Here is a 17,946-nt window from a genome sequence, read left to right on the forward strand (position 1 = left end):
TACCATGGCAAAATCACAACTACACAAACGCTCGACTGGAAACAACATCAAAATTAAGACTCTTAACAGTCACTGGTCATTAATATCTCTCAACATCAATGGCCTCAATTCTCCAATAAAAAGACACAGACTAACTGAATGGGTACATAAACAAGATCCAACATTCTTCTGCATTCAAGAAACACATCTCACCCATAATGAAAGGCATTACCTCAGGGTAAAAGGTTGGAAAAAAATATTCCAAGCAAATGGTCACAAGAAGCAAGCAGGTGTAGCCATTTTAGTATCGAACAAAATAGACTTTCAACCAAAATTAATCAAAAGGGATGAGGAAGGACACTTCATACTCATCAAAGGTAAAGTCAACCAAGATGACATCACAATTCTGAACATCTACGCTCCCAATACAAGGGCACCCACATTTGTAAAAGATCTCCTAAAAAAGGTTAAACCACACATCGATCCCCACACAATAATAGTGGGAGACTTTAACACCCCACTCTCACTGAAGGATAAGTCATTGAAACAGAAACTAAGCCGAGAAATAACATCATTAACCAATGCCATGAGTCAAATGGATCTAACAGATATCTATAGAACCTTTCACCCAAACAAGAAAGAATACACCTTCTTCTCTGCACCCCATGGAACCTTCTCCAAAATTGATCACATCGTAGGTCACAAAGCAAGCCTCAATAGATACAAGAGGATTGAAATAATACCTTGCATCCTATCAGATCACCATGCTCTTAGGCTGCAATTCAACAACAACAGAAATAACAAAAAGCCTACATGTACGTGGAAACTAAACAACTCTCTGCTAAATGACACCTGGGTCAGAGAAGAAATAAAGAAAGAAATCAAGGAGTTTCTGAAATTCAATGAAAATGAAGAAACAACATACCCAAATTTGTGGGATACATTGAAAGCAGTGCTAAGAGGAAAATTCATAGCACTAAGTGTCTTTAAAAAGAAATTGGAAACATCGCACATAAGCATCTTAACAACACAACTGGAAGCCCTAGAAAAAAAAGAAGCAGAAACACCCAAGAGGAGTAGACGCCTGGAAATAATCAAACTCAGGGCTGAAATTAACAAATTAGAAACTAAGAAAACAGTCCAAAGAATCAACAAAACCAAAAGCTGGTTCTTTGAGAAAATCAACAAGATAGACAGACCGTTAGCCAAACTAACTAAAAGGCAGAGAGACAGTATTGAAATCAACAAAATCAGAAATGAAAAGGGAGACATAACAACAGACACTGAAGAAATTCAAAGAATCATAAGATCCTACTTTGAAGGCATATACGCCACAAAATTTGAAAATCTAAGGAAATGGACGATTTTCTTGATCAATTTCACTTGCCAAAGTTGAATGAAGAACAGATAAACAAGCTAAATAGTCCCATTTCCCCTACAGAAATAGAAGCAATCATCGATGGTCTCCCAACCAAAAAAAGCCCAGGGCCAGATGGTTTCAGTGCAGAATTCCACCAGACCTTCAAGGGCGAGCTAATACTGATACTCTTCAAGCTACTCCAAAAGATAGAAATGGATGGAAAATTACCAAATTCATTCTATGAGGCCATAGTCTCATTGACACCTAAACCTCACAAAGACTCAACAAAGAAAGAGAATTTCAGACCAATTTCTTTTATGAACATAGATGCAAAAATACTAAATAAAATACTTGCAAAACGGATACAGGAACACATCAAAGATATCATTCATCATGACCAAGTAGGCTTCATTCCAAGCATGCAGGGATGGTTTAATATATGGAAATCCATCAATGTAATCCACCATATAAACAAACTGAAAATAAAAAACCACATGATCATCTCCTTGGATGCAGAGAAAGCATTTGATAAAATTCAACACCCATTCATGTTTAAAGTTTTAGAGAGATCGGGGATACAAGGCACTTTCCTCAACATAATAAAGGCTATATACAGCAAGCCAATAGCCAAAATCAAAGTAAATGGTGAGATACTCAAGGAAATTCCTCTAAAATCGGGAACAAGGCAAGGCTGCCCACTCTCTCCATATCTCTTCAGTATAGTACTCGAAGTTCTAGCCAGAGCAATACGACAACAAAAGGAAATCAAGGGTATCCAAATGGGAAAGGAGGAAGTCAAATTATCCCTATTTGCAGATGATATGATAGTGTACATAAGTGACCCTCAAAATTACACCAGAGAACTCCTAAAGCTGATAAACACCTTCAGCAAATTGGCTGGATACAAAATTAACTCAAAAAAGTCTGTAGCCTTCCTATACACAAATGTCAAGCTTGCAGAGGAAGAAATTAGGAAAACCACACCCTTCATATTAGCCACAAGCAATATAAAATATCTAGGAGTTACCCTAACTAAGCAAGTGAAGGACTTGTATGAAAAAATTTTCAAAACTCTGAAGAAAGAGATTGAAGATGGCCTGAGAAGATGGCATGATCTTCCTTGCTCATGGATCAGGAGAATTAACTTAGTAAAAATGGCCATCCTACCAAAAGCAATCTACAGATTCAATGCAATCCCTATCAAAATACCTACACAATTTTTTAAAGACATTGAAAGTTCAATTCTGAACTTCATATGAAAAAACAAAAAACCCAGAGTAGCTAAAACAATCTTGTACAATAAAAGGTGCTCCGGAGGAATCTCAATACCTGATCTCAAACTGTACTATAAAGCAATAGTAATTCAAACAGCATGGTACTGGCACAGCAACAGGCTGGTTGATCAGTGGAATCGAATCGAAGACCCAGATATGAATCCACACACATATGGTCACTTGATTTTTGACAAAGAAGCCAAATCCATTCAATGGAAAAAGGATAGCATCTTCAACAAATGGTGCTGGTGTAACTGGAGGTCTATGTGTAAAAAAATGAAACTGGACCCATATTTGTCACCTTGCACAAAACTCAAATCCAAGTGGATTAAAGACCTCAACATAAAACCTGAGACACTAAGCCACTTAGAAGAAAAAGTGGGGAAGAGCCTGGAACATATTGGCACAGGAGACAACTTCCTGAACAGAACACCAACGGCCCAGGCCTTAATGTCAACCATTAATAAATGGGACCTCATGAGGCTGAGAAGCTTCTGTAAGGCAGGAGACACTGTCAAGAGAACAAAGCGACAGCCTACAGACTGGGAAAAAATCTTCACCAACCCTACATCTGACAAAGGTCTAATATCCAAAATATATAAAGAACTCAAGAAATTAAACACCACCAAACCGAATAACCCAATTGAGAAATGGGGCTTGGAACTAAACAGAGAATTCTCAACAGAGGAATATCAAATGGCTGAGAAACACTTAAAGAAATGCTCAACCTCCTTAGTCATCAGGGAAATGCAAATCAAAACAACTCTGAGATTCCATCTTACACCCATCAGAATGGCTAAGATCAAAAACTCAAGCAACACCACATCCTGGGGAGGATGTGGGGAGAGAGGAACCCTCCTTCATTGCTGGTGGGAATGCAAACTAGTACAGCCACTTTGGAAATCTATCTGGTGCTATCTCAGAAAAATGGGAATAGGGCTTCCTCAAGACCCAGCTATTCCACTCCTTGGAATATACCCAGAAGATGCTCCAGCACACAACAAGAAAATTTGCTCAACCATGTTCATAGCAGCCTTATTCAGAATAGCCAGAACATGGAAACAGCCTAAGTGTCCCTCAGTAGAAGAGTGGATAAAGAAACTGTGGTACATATACACTATGGAATACTACTCAGCTATTAAAAACAAGGAGTTCCCGAAATTTGTGGATAAATGGATTGAACCAGAAATGATCATAATGAGTGAGTTAACCCAGAAGCAGAAAGAATCAAATGGTATATACTCACTTATATCTGCATACTAGCCCAAGGGGCATGCCCCATGAAAGCCTTCACTTACCAGGAAACTGGGACAGAGGGGAAGGTATCCTATTGGGACTCTAAATGAGAGACGCATGGGAGAATAGCAAAATAAAAGGATACAGAGGGTCCTAGAAATCTACACGTAGAACAATATGATAGGCAGATTTGGGCCCAGGGGTCCCACTCAAATTAAGGCACCAGCCAAGGACAATACAGGAGGTAAACTTTAAACCCCTTCCCAGATCTAGCCAATGGTCACAATATTCTCCACAGTTGAGTGGAGAGTGTGATATGACTTTCTCACGTACTCTGGTGCCTCACATTTGACCATGTCCCCTGGAGGGGGAGACCTGGTGGCACTCAGAGGAAGGACAGCAGGTTGCCAAGAAGAGACTTGATACCCTATGAGAATATATAGGGGGATGTAATCCCCCTCAGGAACAATCATAGGGGAGGGGAATAATGGGAAAATGTGGGGGGAGGAATGGGAGGATACAAGGGATGGGATAAACATTGAGATGTAACAAGAATAAATTAATAATAATTTTAAAAAATTAAAGTCCAAAAAAAAAAAAAAAGAAAGAAAGAAAATGCAAGACACAAAGAAGGAGAGCAATTCTGATTGATCAAATTCTCAAACTTTATTAGTCAGGCAGCAGCTTTTATAAGTCAGAAGTCAGGGAAGCATATTGCTGCTGCAACCCAGTTGCAGGCTTTTCTCAAAACACAGGGAATTCCAGGCAGGGTCATAATGTCCTGCCACACAGGGCGTCTTGCTCAGTCTTCATCTAGCTTTAGTCTAGCTGCTAAACCACAACAGGGTTGCTCCACCTCTGTCTTTAGTCTAACTGCTGACTCACAACAGGGTCAGCTAGTTTCTGGTAAAAGGCAAGCTTTGGGAAAGACAGAGACTTAAAGGTGCAGACTTGGACAAGATGGCTGAACATTGGTCATATGGCCTATTGGCCCCAACACTGATCTCTGCTGAGGATCTTATCTCATCATCACTATAAAATTTTATATTCCCTGAAATTGGGTATAAACTGTGCAAACATTTCCCTCCTCAGCTTTGACCAATCACCATCTTGTTGATGGTCTCTATTCTAATGACACCTTATAACAGTTCTAAGAGATTCCAAAACTGTGATATCCAAAGACTACACCATAGGCATAATTCTACTTGTCCCGGTGGCATCATTTAATAGAGTTCTGAATCTTAGAATAGAACACTTTTACCTTTCACACCTACAATGTGACAATTATTTTCTGGGTCATCTCTCTAGACATTTAGTTTCCAGATTTCTCATATTATCAATTTTCAAGTAACTCTTATTGAATTCTAATTTTACTGGAGATAAATATATAGCTTCTCCAAATCAGAAAAATAATTGCCTTTGTATTACCAGGAACTGAGTGATATTACTGATAAAATGATGGTTTGTGCTGTGGATTAAGCAAGATTAATTTATAAGCTATATAGAGATGCTGAATTTACAAAGAACTTAGGACCCCAGGCCTTTTTTTCTCTGCAATTTTTTTCGAGTCTCGAAATGAGCCATAGGCTACAAACTTGTCATAAGTTCTCCATACCACAGAACCCTCTAAATCATGTCCGAGATCTCATCACTCAGTATTTCAACTCCTTTATTCAGTACCCTAGAGAAAACCATGAAAACAGTAAAAATCCCAGTTGATCTTTTTCATTTTAAAGAGTCTTCTTATTTCCAGAATCTTCACAGTTTTGTCTGTATTCTATCCAAGTGGCTGTGTACATCTGAACCAAAGACCATCTAATTTAAATTCCACAAACTGCAGTCCATTTCTCCACCACTAAATTCAATAACACACTCCAAGCCACAGTCCCCGTTGTTATTGACTTTATCTCATAAAGGTTTGAGTCTTCTTCTTATAATTCAAAATCATAAGTTTTTTATAATATTCAGTTATTAATAATTTATCTTATATAGTACAAACCACTCCCTATGTCCAGCTTTATAATTGTTTTCTTTATGTGGATTTGTGACTTGTTAGTGTTATCCATTAGAATTCAGATCCCAAAAAAAAGCAGCAAATGAAATCTAGGTCATTTGTTCATTGTGTCAGTTAGGATAGTGGTGTGAGTGTGTGTGTGTGTGTGTGTGTGTGTGTCTGTGTGTGTGTGTGTGTGTGTGTCTGTGTGTCTGTGTGTGTCTGTGTGTGTCTATGTGTGTCTGTATGTGTGTGTGTGTGTATTCATGAGTGTGTACCAGAACAAGAACATGACATCAGCCATCCATAACATACAATCTTAATGTGTTCTTAAGATTTTCGGTAATGAGAGTAAAGAGGATGATTCTCTGGATTAGAACTGATAGTTACCTATTGGGGCTCCCACTGGTGGCAGCAATCATAGGCCAGAACTGTTGTAAATGATGAGAGATTCTGAACACAGAGAAAGACTAAACTGAGAAGGAACTACTATTTATCAGGGTGTAAAATGATAGGGCTATTAAAGAAACAGAAGAAACATATTTATCCAAAATAAAGTGCATAGATTTCTGGGAATATGCAGCACTGTGAGTGAGTCACAGATTACTGCTGACTGTGTTGTAGGTAGTGGAGACACCCAAGACTCTGGGTCACTAAAGTTCTACAAATTACAAAAGCAAACTTCTCTGAACTCCATGCAATAAAAACAGTGACCACACTGTTGGCCATACCTACCTTGTTTGCTCTGTTTGACACTGACTAAGGTTGATATTGAACCATAGGGCAAAGTCAGTAAGTGTGGTAAGAGAAGTTAACAAAATGTATCTGTGCAAGAAAGAAGTGAGGCTCAAGTGAGGCAGGCTCAAGTCATTCTGCACCAACTTCATTCTCTGGCTTTGTTGAGATTATTAATCTACAAAACAAAGATTCTAATTTGTATATGGGCATAAGTTCTCCTCAGAAAAGAAAGTTGAACGAATGAAAATTGACAGAACCACTGTAGTAGTGACTGGCACACGTGATGTAAACAAATATCAAGAACACAGTTTCCCGTACTGAAGAGGTTTATGAGGAACTGCTTAGTCCAATCAGAACAAACATAATGACATTCTTACAGAGGGATCCTTTGCTTGGACAATGGCATTACCCTTCAAATAATAAATGTTATTCTTCTGGTAATTAAGTTCCTTTGATAACTGTCTTCATGCATTTAGTTCTGCATACATTGGTCCTTTTATGGTAGTATTTTAACATCTATTACATGCATGCTCTTTGTCCGCAGAAAGTGTTCTGCAGCTAACAAAGCTTCATTACTGTGTACCAACTGTTTCTGACACTTAAAAAGGAATGCCACTGGGGATGTTTCAAAGTTTAGAAGGTAGACTTCTTCAAAAGCTTTCAGATATTGTCTTCTGCTCAGTTAAGCTGGGCCAAGCTCACTTCTGAGGTGCTGGAATATGGAGAATGCTAATATTTTGGGAGGCCATGGTAGATCCAAAGGAGGACCTGCAACCACAAGATAATCGCATTGAATTCTGAATTCTTCCAACTAAGAGCTCTTAGACAATGGCAGTTCTTATGTTACATTGTTGCCCTCAGGGGGAAAAAGTCATCTGTATCTTATACATTTGGGTTCCACAGTAATAAATGCCATACAGCTTTCTCTAGGTGACAACATCGTATAATTTCTTTTTTAAAATGTGTTACTAATATAAAATATCTTTGCCTTAGTGGCAGTGCTCCAACCATTAGTAATAAAGTTGTAAGCATTCACTGTGGAGAGTGTATGTTAAAATGCTTACTTTGTCAGAAGCAATTTAAATATACAACTTACCATACAAATGATAATATGGGTGTCTATTTCTACCCAAGAGTGGAATCATAAAGTGAGTATTGAGTTTGAGGCCATCATGAACTACACAGTGACTGAACTACACTTTATTTTAAAAACATTTATTATAGGACACACAAAATATCCATAAAACACAAATTCCTACATGAATACAAACACAAGAGTAAAACTTTTGAGGAATTTTTCACTTATTTAAAAGTAAACTCAAGTATTTGGATCTTTAGGAATCTGTATGTGCATGCAAATATGTACATAACAGTCATGAGACAGAAAAGAAGTCATGGATTAGAAAAATCAAGAAGTTAAAAATATGGGAGGTTTGGGATAAGGAAAAAAGGGAAAATGACATAGTTATACTATAATCTATCAATAATGAAATACTTTTGAATATTAAGGTGTTTTAGATAAACTAACATTGTAATCTCTTCTCTATGTGTAGCCTTTGCTGTCCTAGATTCCTTTTGTTGACCAGACTGGCTTTGAACGCACAGAGATCCTCTTACCTCTGCCTGTAAACGTCTTTTCTGATGCTCATATTTATTGGCACGATTTGGTCCCCCATCACTCAATAAAATTTATGCACAATATCTTATTGTCAGCCCATAAAGAAGGACAGAAGAACTGTTCTGTCTGCCTACACCATGTCTGTTTTACAGGAATATCCATTTTAAATGCCTCCCCCACAGCTCTCTGCCCATTAAGTTTCCTCATGCATTCCCAGCTGCTCAGTGATCAGTGAAATGCACAGTGGCTTCTGAGCTCTGTTATCTAGTTCATTGGTGGCTTTTGGAGGACTGCTGCATCAGGAACATCCAGGGACAAGCAGATGGCTTAAAGTCAGTGTAAGAACACAGCCACCAAGGTGTCAGGCAATATGCCACCACCAGAGTCCAGCTATTATGCTGGAAATAATCCCTGAATATTCTACCACACCAAAAGCACAAAAATATGATTTCAAATGCAGTACTATGAATATGATAGATCTTTAAGGAGGAAATTACTAAATCTCATAATGAAATAAAGGAAAATACAATCAATCAGGTGAATGAATTGACTAAAGCTGTCCAAAACATAAAATTTGAAATAGAAACAATAAAGGAAACACAAACTGAGGCAATCCTGGAGATAGAAAATCTTGGAATGAGAAAAGGAACAAGAGAAGCAAGCATTACCAACAGAATACAGGATCTTGAAGAGAGAATGTCAGGCATAGAGGACAAGATTGAAGAAGTCAAAGAAAATGTTAATTCTAAAAAATTCCTGAGAGAAAGCATCCAAACAATCTGGATATAGTATCCAGGGATACTGTGAAAATTCCTAACCTAAGAATGATAAAAATAGAAGAAGGGGCACAGTCCTAGTACCAATGGAATGTTCCCAGGTGACAACCCCCTTAACCTCAGTCCCCTCCAGTACAGTAATGCCTTTGATGTGTTTGCGGCCTATGGAGGCCTCAACTAGAAGTCTTTCGTAGATGGTTTGAATTTTAGCTTAAATAACATGCAGTATTCTAACCAGCAATTCCAGCCTGCCATGGCTAACTAAAAAAACAAGGGAGAACATGTATTGTACAAGTTAAAATGCATTGGCCCAAGGTAGAAATTTAATTTTTTTGCCTCCTTGAGATTTTTTTTTTTAAAGATTATAGTAAGGATACATTCAAGTTTGGTTACAAAATAAAACATGCATCATTTTTCATTTTCCAACCAAGCACAAAAGTTGTTTTCTACCGACTATATATTTTAAAGTATACTCTCATATATGCCCTCTTACAGTATTTAAGATATAGCAAAGACATGGCTGATTATATATATAATTGACATTAAGTGGGTTTATTGGTATTTTCTAATAGTATAATTTAATTTAGTACAAAGTTTGTAAAATATCAGAGAATATTGCATTTCTATCTTTTTACTACAATGATCTATGACAGGAGCTCCTCAACAGAGACTGTAAAGCTATAAAACCAGGCCATATGTTAGGCAGACTCTAAGAGACCACAGATGTCAGTCCAAACTCCTATACACAACAAAACTTTCAATCACTATAGATGGCAGAAAGATATCCTAACACAAAACTTAATTTCAGCAATATCTATCCTCAAATCAAGACCTACAGAAAATACAAGAAGGAAAATTCCAATCATTGAGGTTAACTATACCCAAGACAGGAAAAATAACTCCATACCAGCAAAAACAATGATGATAACACACACACACACACACACACACACACACACACTCACACTCACACACACTTCCTCTATGAACACATATAAAAGAATGAATTGGGAAGTATGTTAAGAAAAATCTATTTGGCTGGGCACCACCTAAACTTACTTGAAGTATTTACATTTGGAAACAGTACCCAGGAGTATCTGCACACTGTGTAGACACTATTATGGAATATACTGGCAGAGTAGAGGACATTCCTCCTGTGGGTCTATGGAGTCTCAGTGGCCAAACCTTCAATAAAAATAACTTTTGCTGAAATGTGGCTTTTTACTTGAAAGCCTAAAGTATCTAATAGTGGCATGGTTAGCACATTATATACCAACTCACTGAAACTCCTTTTATATGTGTCTTGATGAAGAAAAATCATCACTACAGTAGAGCTTTCATAGATATATGATGTGTTATGCTTGCTACTAAAAAGGAAGTTAATATTCAGTCTGTGAATTCTGGAGTCTACAGTGTCAACTAGACTGAAAAACTGCTGAGGCATTAACAACCTAAATATCCTGTGAGTGACCAATCGCTTTATGGGTGTATTTAAGCAACCCTCTATAAGATAGAACTCATACCTGAAACTATTATCAAGGCCAAGAACCTTTGGCTAGATAGGTCATAGATACCAGGAGAGGGTCAACTATGATCACTTTAAAAAGACATAGTACTTTACTGACTTCTAAAGAATCCAGTTGTTTTGTGTTGTTGTTGGTTTTTTTAATCATTAAGTGACAATTAACACAGGGACCCACAACTATTCAGGTGGGTAAAACTAAGGGATTGTAGTGTGTTCAGTCCTGAGTCAGAATTTGTTGACATCCTGACCTTCCAAGACTCAGGAATCACTGCAGTAACTGGGGCCAAATATATTATAAGAGCCAAATGTAGTGGAGGACTTCAAGGATACAGTGTATTTTTTTTTTCAGAAAAAAATGCGAAACAGCATTTATGAACTCAAACAGTTGTGACAGCAAACACAAGACATGTGCAAGTTAAAGCCAGATGAAATTCCAGCAAGTGTGTGTTGCAGGGGACAATTGCCCTGTCTCACTGCTATCTGAGAAGCTCCTTGTAACTGAAAACTGCCAATAATAAGAGACTTGGTTTTCTTTAAATGTATGTCCCATGTTATGTGACACACCACATACCCAAGAGTATTTACTGGACTGACGGGTTAAAAAAAAAAAACATATGTCCTTGTATGGGAGACCATCTTTTGGGTATATGTCCACGTGTGATACAGCTCGACCTTCTGATAGTGCTATTCCAAATTTTTGGAGAAAGTGCAAGATTGATTTCCAAAGTGGTTGTGCAAGGACACTTGCTCAATTATGTTCATAACAGTTTTATTTGTAAAAGCCAAAATCTGGACATAACCAAGATATCTCTCAACCAAAGAATGGATTAAAAGAAACATGGCACATTTGTACAATGGAATACTCTTCAGCTATTAAAAATATGGAAATCATGACATCTGAAGATGAATGGAACAAGGAAAGATCATCGTTACTGAGGCAATCCATAACACAAAGACACACATGATGTGTACTCTGAAGAGGATCTTAGCAATTTAGTATGGGGTAAAAATACTACAATTCACCAATTTAAAAAATTGCAAGGACCCAAGTGAGCATGTATAAATCTTACTCAAAGGGGGATATATAATTGAGATTGGAAGAGGTTGAAGAGAGGGATCAAGGTAGGAGAAGAAGCACAGTAAAGTGAGGGAAGAGGGAGTGAGAGTGGGACTGGGATGAGAGGACAGAGGGGGCTAAGATCATGACATAAAGTGAATAAAAATAAATAAATAAATAAATAAGAAAAACCTTAAAATGAATTATACGAGAAATTTTCATAATACTAAGAAGGTAGTCGATGAGTTGATAAGCAACCTCAGTTTATGTGGCAGAGAGGGAACATGGAAAAGAAACAGAAATTTTGGAAAAAAAATAAACTGTATGGCTGGGAGAACTAAACTAGTACACAGAGTTGGTGGGTATGGACTAAAAGGTCAATTTGTGAGAAGTTAGGGCAGAGGTAGGTGAAATAAAAATGTGATGTATGAAACTCACAGAATTAACCAAAATACATTTTCAAAGAACCTCACTCACTAGGGAGTTTAGTTTTTAGACTCTAGAAATGTAAAAATCACCAAAAATGGATAAACAAAAGGAACTACTATTTATCCAGCTATAAAATTATGCTGCTGTTAAAAAAAACATGTGAGACTGATTTATCCAAAATAAAGTGTATGAATGTGTAGAATTATGCAACAATGTGAGTCAGAAACAAGTTACTGCTTACTGTGTTGAGGTTAGTGGAGAGAGCCAAGAGTTTGGGTCACTAAAGTTCAATGAATTACAAAAACAAACTTTTCTGAACTCTATGAAATAAAACCAGTGACAAAATTATTGTCTATGCCCTTGTTTGTTTGTTTTTAGGTACTAATTAAAGTAGATATTGAGCCATAGGGCTAAGTCTGTAATTTTGGTGAATGAATCTTAATGGAATGTTTCTGTGCAGAGAGAGGTGAGGCTCGGGTGGTGCAGGCTCAAGTCCTTCTGTACCAACTTCATTCCCTGGATTTGTTAAGATCATGAGTCTACAAAGCCCAGTTTCCAATCTGTAAATGGGAATACATTTTCTGCAGAATAGAAATGAGCAGATGTAAAAGAGTTAAGCAATTAAAACTTGACAGAAGTACTTTAGTAATAATGATTACAATGTGATGTATGAAAATATCAAGAACACAGTCCTCATGCTGAACAAGTTTATGAGAAACTGATTAGCCAATCAGAATAAACACAGTGACATTTTTTTCAGAGTAATCCTTTGATCGGGCAGTGGCATCACCCATCAAATAACAAATGTCATTCTTCTCGTAATCGTGTTCTTTTGATAACTGTCTCAAGATATTCCATTTTGCATACCTTGGTCCTTTTATAGTAATAGTTTTTAATTTTTTATTTCCTTGAAAAATAGTGTTTTTCATGCACTATACCCTGATTATGGTTTCCCCTCTCTCCTCCCCTCAGTTCTTTCCAGTGTCACCTCCTATCCAGATGAACCCTTTTCTGCCTATCATTGGCAAACAACAGGCACATAAGGGAAAATCATTTAAAAATGAAAGAAATGGGAAAAAGATGAAACAAAAAAAGCCAAATAAAATACATGATAAATGATATAGACACAGAGACACACTGGTTTCCATACAAAGGAATACCATTAAAACACAAAATCCAAATACATAATATATATGCCAAAGACCTGCAGTGTATAATGAAAGAGACAAAAATTTTAAAAGATAAAATTAAAGGAGGAGGAAGAGGAGCTTTGACATAACATTAAGAGGCAAAGAACCTCCAAAGATTTTTAAATACCCCGGCCTTTGGCCTTTTTTTTTTTTTTTTTTTTTTTTTTTTTTTTTTTTTTTTAACTTGGGAGAGTTTTAATTACTGCCTCTATTTTAACATCCACAGCACTCGTGCTCTATGGCAATAGGAAATGCTTTGCAGCTACAACCCTTCATTGCTGTGTACCAGCTGTTTCTGATTCTTACAAAGGAACCACAGAAATGTCTCTTGGGATGTTTCAAAGTCTTGAAGATACACTTCTTCAAAAGCTTTCAGATATTGCCTTCTGCTCAGTTATGCTGGGCCAAGCTCATTTCTGATGTGATAAGACACGGAGAATCCTAATAGTTTGAGAGGCCTTGGTAGAGCCAAAGAAGGTACCTGCAACCATGAGATAATCAATTGAATTCTGAGTTCTTCCAACTAAAAGCTCATAGACACTGGCAGTCCTTATGTTACACTGTTTCCCTTTTTAAAAAAAATACAGTCATCTGTATCTTTCACGATTGGGTTCACCATAGTAAAAGCCATGCAGCTTTCGCTAGTTAACAACAACATATAATATCTTATTTAAAAGTGTGTGACAAATATAAGTTAGCCTTTAACTTAGTTACATTGCTCCAAGGACAAAGTATAAAGTTGTAAGGGTTCATTATGGAGGATGTATGTACAAATGCTTATTTTGCCAGAACAACTTTAAGTGCACAGCTAAAATTACAATGACGTTGTATGTCGTAGGTATACATTTATAACAATGAGATAAAGAAGAAAGGCATTGAGCTAGAGGCCGTCATTAACTACACAGTGACTGACCTACAATTTGTTTAGTTGCTATTTATTATACGACACAAAAAAAAATCATAAATATAAAGTCCTACATGAATACTGACCAAGGAATAGAGACTTTTGGGGAATTGTTCATTCATTTAAAAGTTAGCTCAAGTATTTGTATCATTAAGAATCAGTATGTGCATACAAACATGCGTATGGCAATCATGAGAAAGAAAAGAGATCATAGATTAGAAAGAAAATGAATTCTACACATAGGATGGCTGGATAAGAAAAAGTAATGGAAATGACATAATTACACTATATTATCAAGAAGTAAAATATTTTTTGAAGAATAAAGTATTATTGAGATAAATTAACATTGTAAAATCTCTTTCTCTCTTATTTTTTGTGATAGGGCTTCTCTGTGTAGTCTTGGCTGTCTTGGAATCTTTTTGTAGTCAAGGCTGGCCTTGAAATTTCATAGGTCCTTCTACACCTGTCTGTAAACATCTCCTCTATTGCTCATTTTTATCAGAATATTTGTTCCCCCATCACTCAATAAAATTTATGCAAAATGTCTTATAGGCAACCCATAAAGAAGAAGTATAGTTCTGCCTGCCTACATCATGTCTGTTTCATAGGAACATACATTTTACACCCCTCACCCACAACCCTCTGCCCATTAAGTCCCCTCATGCATGACCAGCTGCTCAATGACTCTGAACTTCACACTGTCCTCTGAGCTCCATTGCCTAGTCCATGGCTGCCTTTGGAGGACTGCTGTATGAGGAACATCCAGGGACAAGCAAACAGCTAAAAGTCAGCATAAGAACACAGCCGTCAAGATATTGGCCAATATACCACCTCCAGAACTCAACCATTCTACTGAAAATAATCCCTGGATAGCCTACCACAACCAAAGCACAAGAAGATGACTTTAAATACAATATTATAAAGATAATAGATCTTTAAAGAGGAAATTACTAAATCGCATAAAGAAATACAGGAAACACAATCAAATAGGTAAATGAAATGAATAAAGCTGTTCGAAACCTGAAAGCAATAACGGATGCACAAACTGAAGGAATTCTGGATATAGAAAACCAAGGGGGGAGAACAGAAACAACAGAAGTAAGCATCAGCAGCAGAATACATGCAATGGAAGAGAGAATCCCAGACATAGAAGACTAGATTGAGGAATTCTATACATCAGTTCAAAAAATGTTAAATATAAAAAGTTCCTGACACAAAGATCCAGAAAAATCTGCATAGAGTATGCAGGATTACTATGTAAAGTCCTAACCTAATATTAATACTAATAGAAGAAGGTGAAGATTCCTAGCTCCAAGGCCAAGAAAATATTTTCAAAAAAAAAAAAAAAAATCATGGAAATTTTCCCCAGCAAAAGAAAGAGATGCCAATAAACATACAAGAAGCTTACAGAACACCAATTAGATTGCACCAGAAAAGAAAAACATCCTACCATATAATAACCAAAATGCTAAATGTATAGAACAAAGAAAGAATAATACAAGCTGTATTGGAAAAGGGCCAAGTAACATATAAAGGCCGACCTACCAGAATTGTATCAAACTTCTCAGCAGAGACTGTAAAGCTATAAAACTTCACCAGGTTTTATAGACTCTAAGCAACCACAAATGTCAGCCCAGACTACTATACCCAAAAAAATTTTTTTCAATCACAGTAGATGGGAAAACAAGATATTTTAAGACAAAACTTAATTTTGACAATATCTATTTATAATTTTAACTCTAAAGAAAATACGAAAAGAAAAATTCCAACCTAAGAAGGTTAACTACACTCAAGAAAACACAGAAAATAAATATCTCTATATCAGCAAAATTAAAGAATAGAAACATACACACACACACACACACACACACACACACTAACACAACCACCATGAAAATGATGTGAATTAATAATCATTGGTTATCAACATCTCTCAATGTCAATACACAATAGAAAAAATAAAGTGCTAGTCTAACTGGCTATCTGCCCGCAGAAGACTGCAAATAAGTCCATATTCATCATCCTGCAGAAAACTCAAGTACAACTGGGTCAAAGACATCGACATAGAAGCATATACACTAAATCTGATAGGAAAGAAAGTGGGGAATAGCCTTGAAAACATAGTAACAAGAGACAATTTCCTGACCAGAACAACAGCTCAAGCCCTAAAATCAACAATTAATTCAGGAAACTGAAATGCTTTGGTAAGGTAAAGGAGAACGTTAGGAGGAAAAAAGGAAGTGTACAAATTTAGAAATGATCTTCACCAATGCTACATCCAACAGGAGCTAATATCCAAAATATTTAAAGAATTCAAGAATTTGAACACCAACAAATAAATTACCCTAGCAAACCAACCTCAACATAATTAACGATATTCTTCTACATTTGTAGTCAGGAGCCTAGCATAACTGTCCTCTGAGAGGTTTTGCCCACTAACTAATGAGAAGAGATACAGAACCCACAGACAAACATTCCGCAGAGCTTGGAAAAATCTTATAGAAGTTACGGGGGATGGATTGAAGGATACAGAGATGTCACCACAAGAAAACCTATGAAATCAACTAACCTGGGCCCCCAAGAGACTTAAACACCAACCAATGAGCATTCTCTGCTAGGTACTAAACATATATTAAAGAGATGTAGCTTGTTCTTAACCTGGGGCCACTAACAGCAGGAGAAAGGGTGCTCTCTGACTCTGTTATCTACCTTTGGATTCCTTTTCCCTAGCTATGCTGCCTATTCTACCCTCAGTAAGATAAGATGTGCCTAGTCCTACTCTGATGTGGCCTGCAAAGCTGGTGACTAGATATGGAAGGACTCCTCATCTCAGAGAAGAAAGTGAGGGATACATGGGCAGATTGGATTGGAGATTGAGGGACCGGGAGTAAAGGATAGTGAGAAAGTTGTGATGGGGATGTAAAGTAAATTTCAAAAAATAATCAAGAATATGAAATGCCTAAGTAGGACCAAAGCTGAAAGAAGTTTAGTGCTGGCCAACACAGTTCACAACACCAAAGTGAAAATACGAGGAGAAAGAGGATCCTCTGTATATTAAGATCCCAAAGAGAGAATTTGTGAATAACTAACTCTGGAAATGAAGTACTCAAAAACAGATAAAGCACACAAATTTCATGACAAAACAGACCAGAAAGTCTTTACAAAAAAAAAAAGAAAGAGAAAAAGAAAAAAAGACCTAGGCACCTATTGGTCTTATCATTGGAACAAAGTCTACTTGGCAGAGAATTAAAGATTGTGAAGTTGATTGGTCAATGATGTCCTAAAGTACAACATGTTGACTCTGTGGCTGCATTATAAAAGCTCTGTGATGCCTGTTCACCGCTGTGTCAGGAAGAAGGGTCTCCATGGATCCACTCGTGGTCTTGGTCCTCACTCTCTCCTGTCTGCTTCTCCTCTCACTCTGGAAACAGAGCTCTGAGAGAAGGAAGCTCCCTCCTGGACCCACTCCTCTCCCAATTATTGGCAACATCCTCCAGATAGATGTGAAGGATATTTACCAATCCTTCACCAAGGTAAGTATAGTTTAGGCTTCTCTAGTACTTTTGCAAATGGAGATATTAGTCACAGTGCTTTCAACAAAATTCTATCACTGGAGAAAATACTGTTTATAAAAGTTCATAAAGTAAAAAACTGTAACATTGTATGTCTTTTATGCCTTTTGCCTCTAGTCCTGGTCAGTAAATTAGTAATGATTTGGTTTCAGGCAGAAGGACAACTAGGTCACTGCATTTTATAAATATAACCAGAGAATTTTAAAGTTATGCTTCTTCAACTCCTTATTTCATAACAGTTTTAATTTTTGGCTGAAGATAGAGTGAGGAATATTCCATTCAAAGTTTCAGGATT

The 17,946-nt window shown here is 36.9% G+C and overlaps 1 protein-coding gene across 23 annotated transcripts in view; it reads left to right on the top strand.

The window, feature by feature from the left end:
- Positions 1–17,946, top strand: part of LOC127189541 (cytochrome P450 2C50-like) — a 231,917-nt gene that overhangs the window by 183,028 nt on the left and 30,943 nt on the right. Inside the window, exon 1 of one of the 23 annotated variants that reach the window (XM_051146463.1) lies at positions 17,399–17,612. The exons of the other annotated variants lie outside the window; for them this stretch is intronic. Coding sequence (XP_051002420.1) covers positions 17,445–17,612 — 168 coding nt within the window. The 5' untranslated portion in view covers positions 17,399–17,444. Of the gene's footprint in view, positions 1–17,398; positions 17,613–17,946 lie in introns of those variants that run through there. 23 annotated transcript variants of the gene reach the window in all.

This window comes from Acomys russatus, chromosome 5 (genome assembly GCF_903995435.1).
Source record: "Acomys russatus chromosome 5, mAcoRus1.1, whole genome shotgun sequence".
Classification (NCBI taxonomy): Eukaryota; Metazoa; Chordata; class Mammalia; order Rodentia; family Muridae; genus Acomys; species Acomys russatus.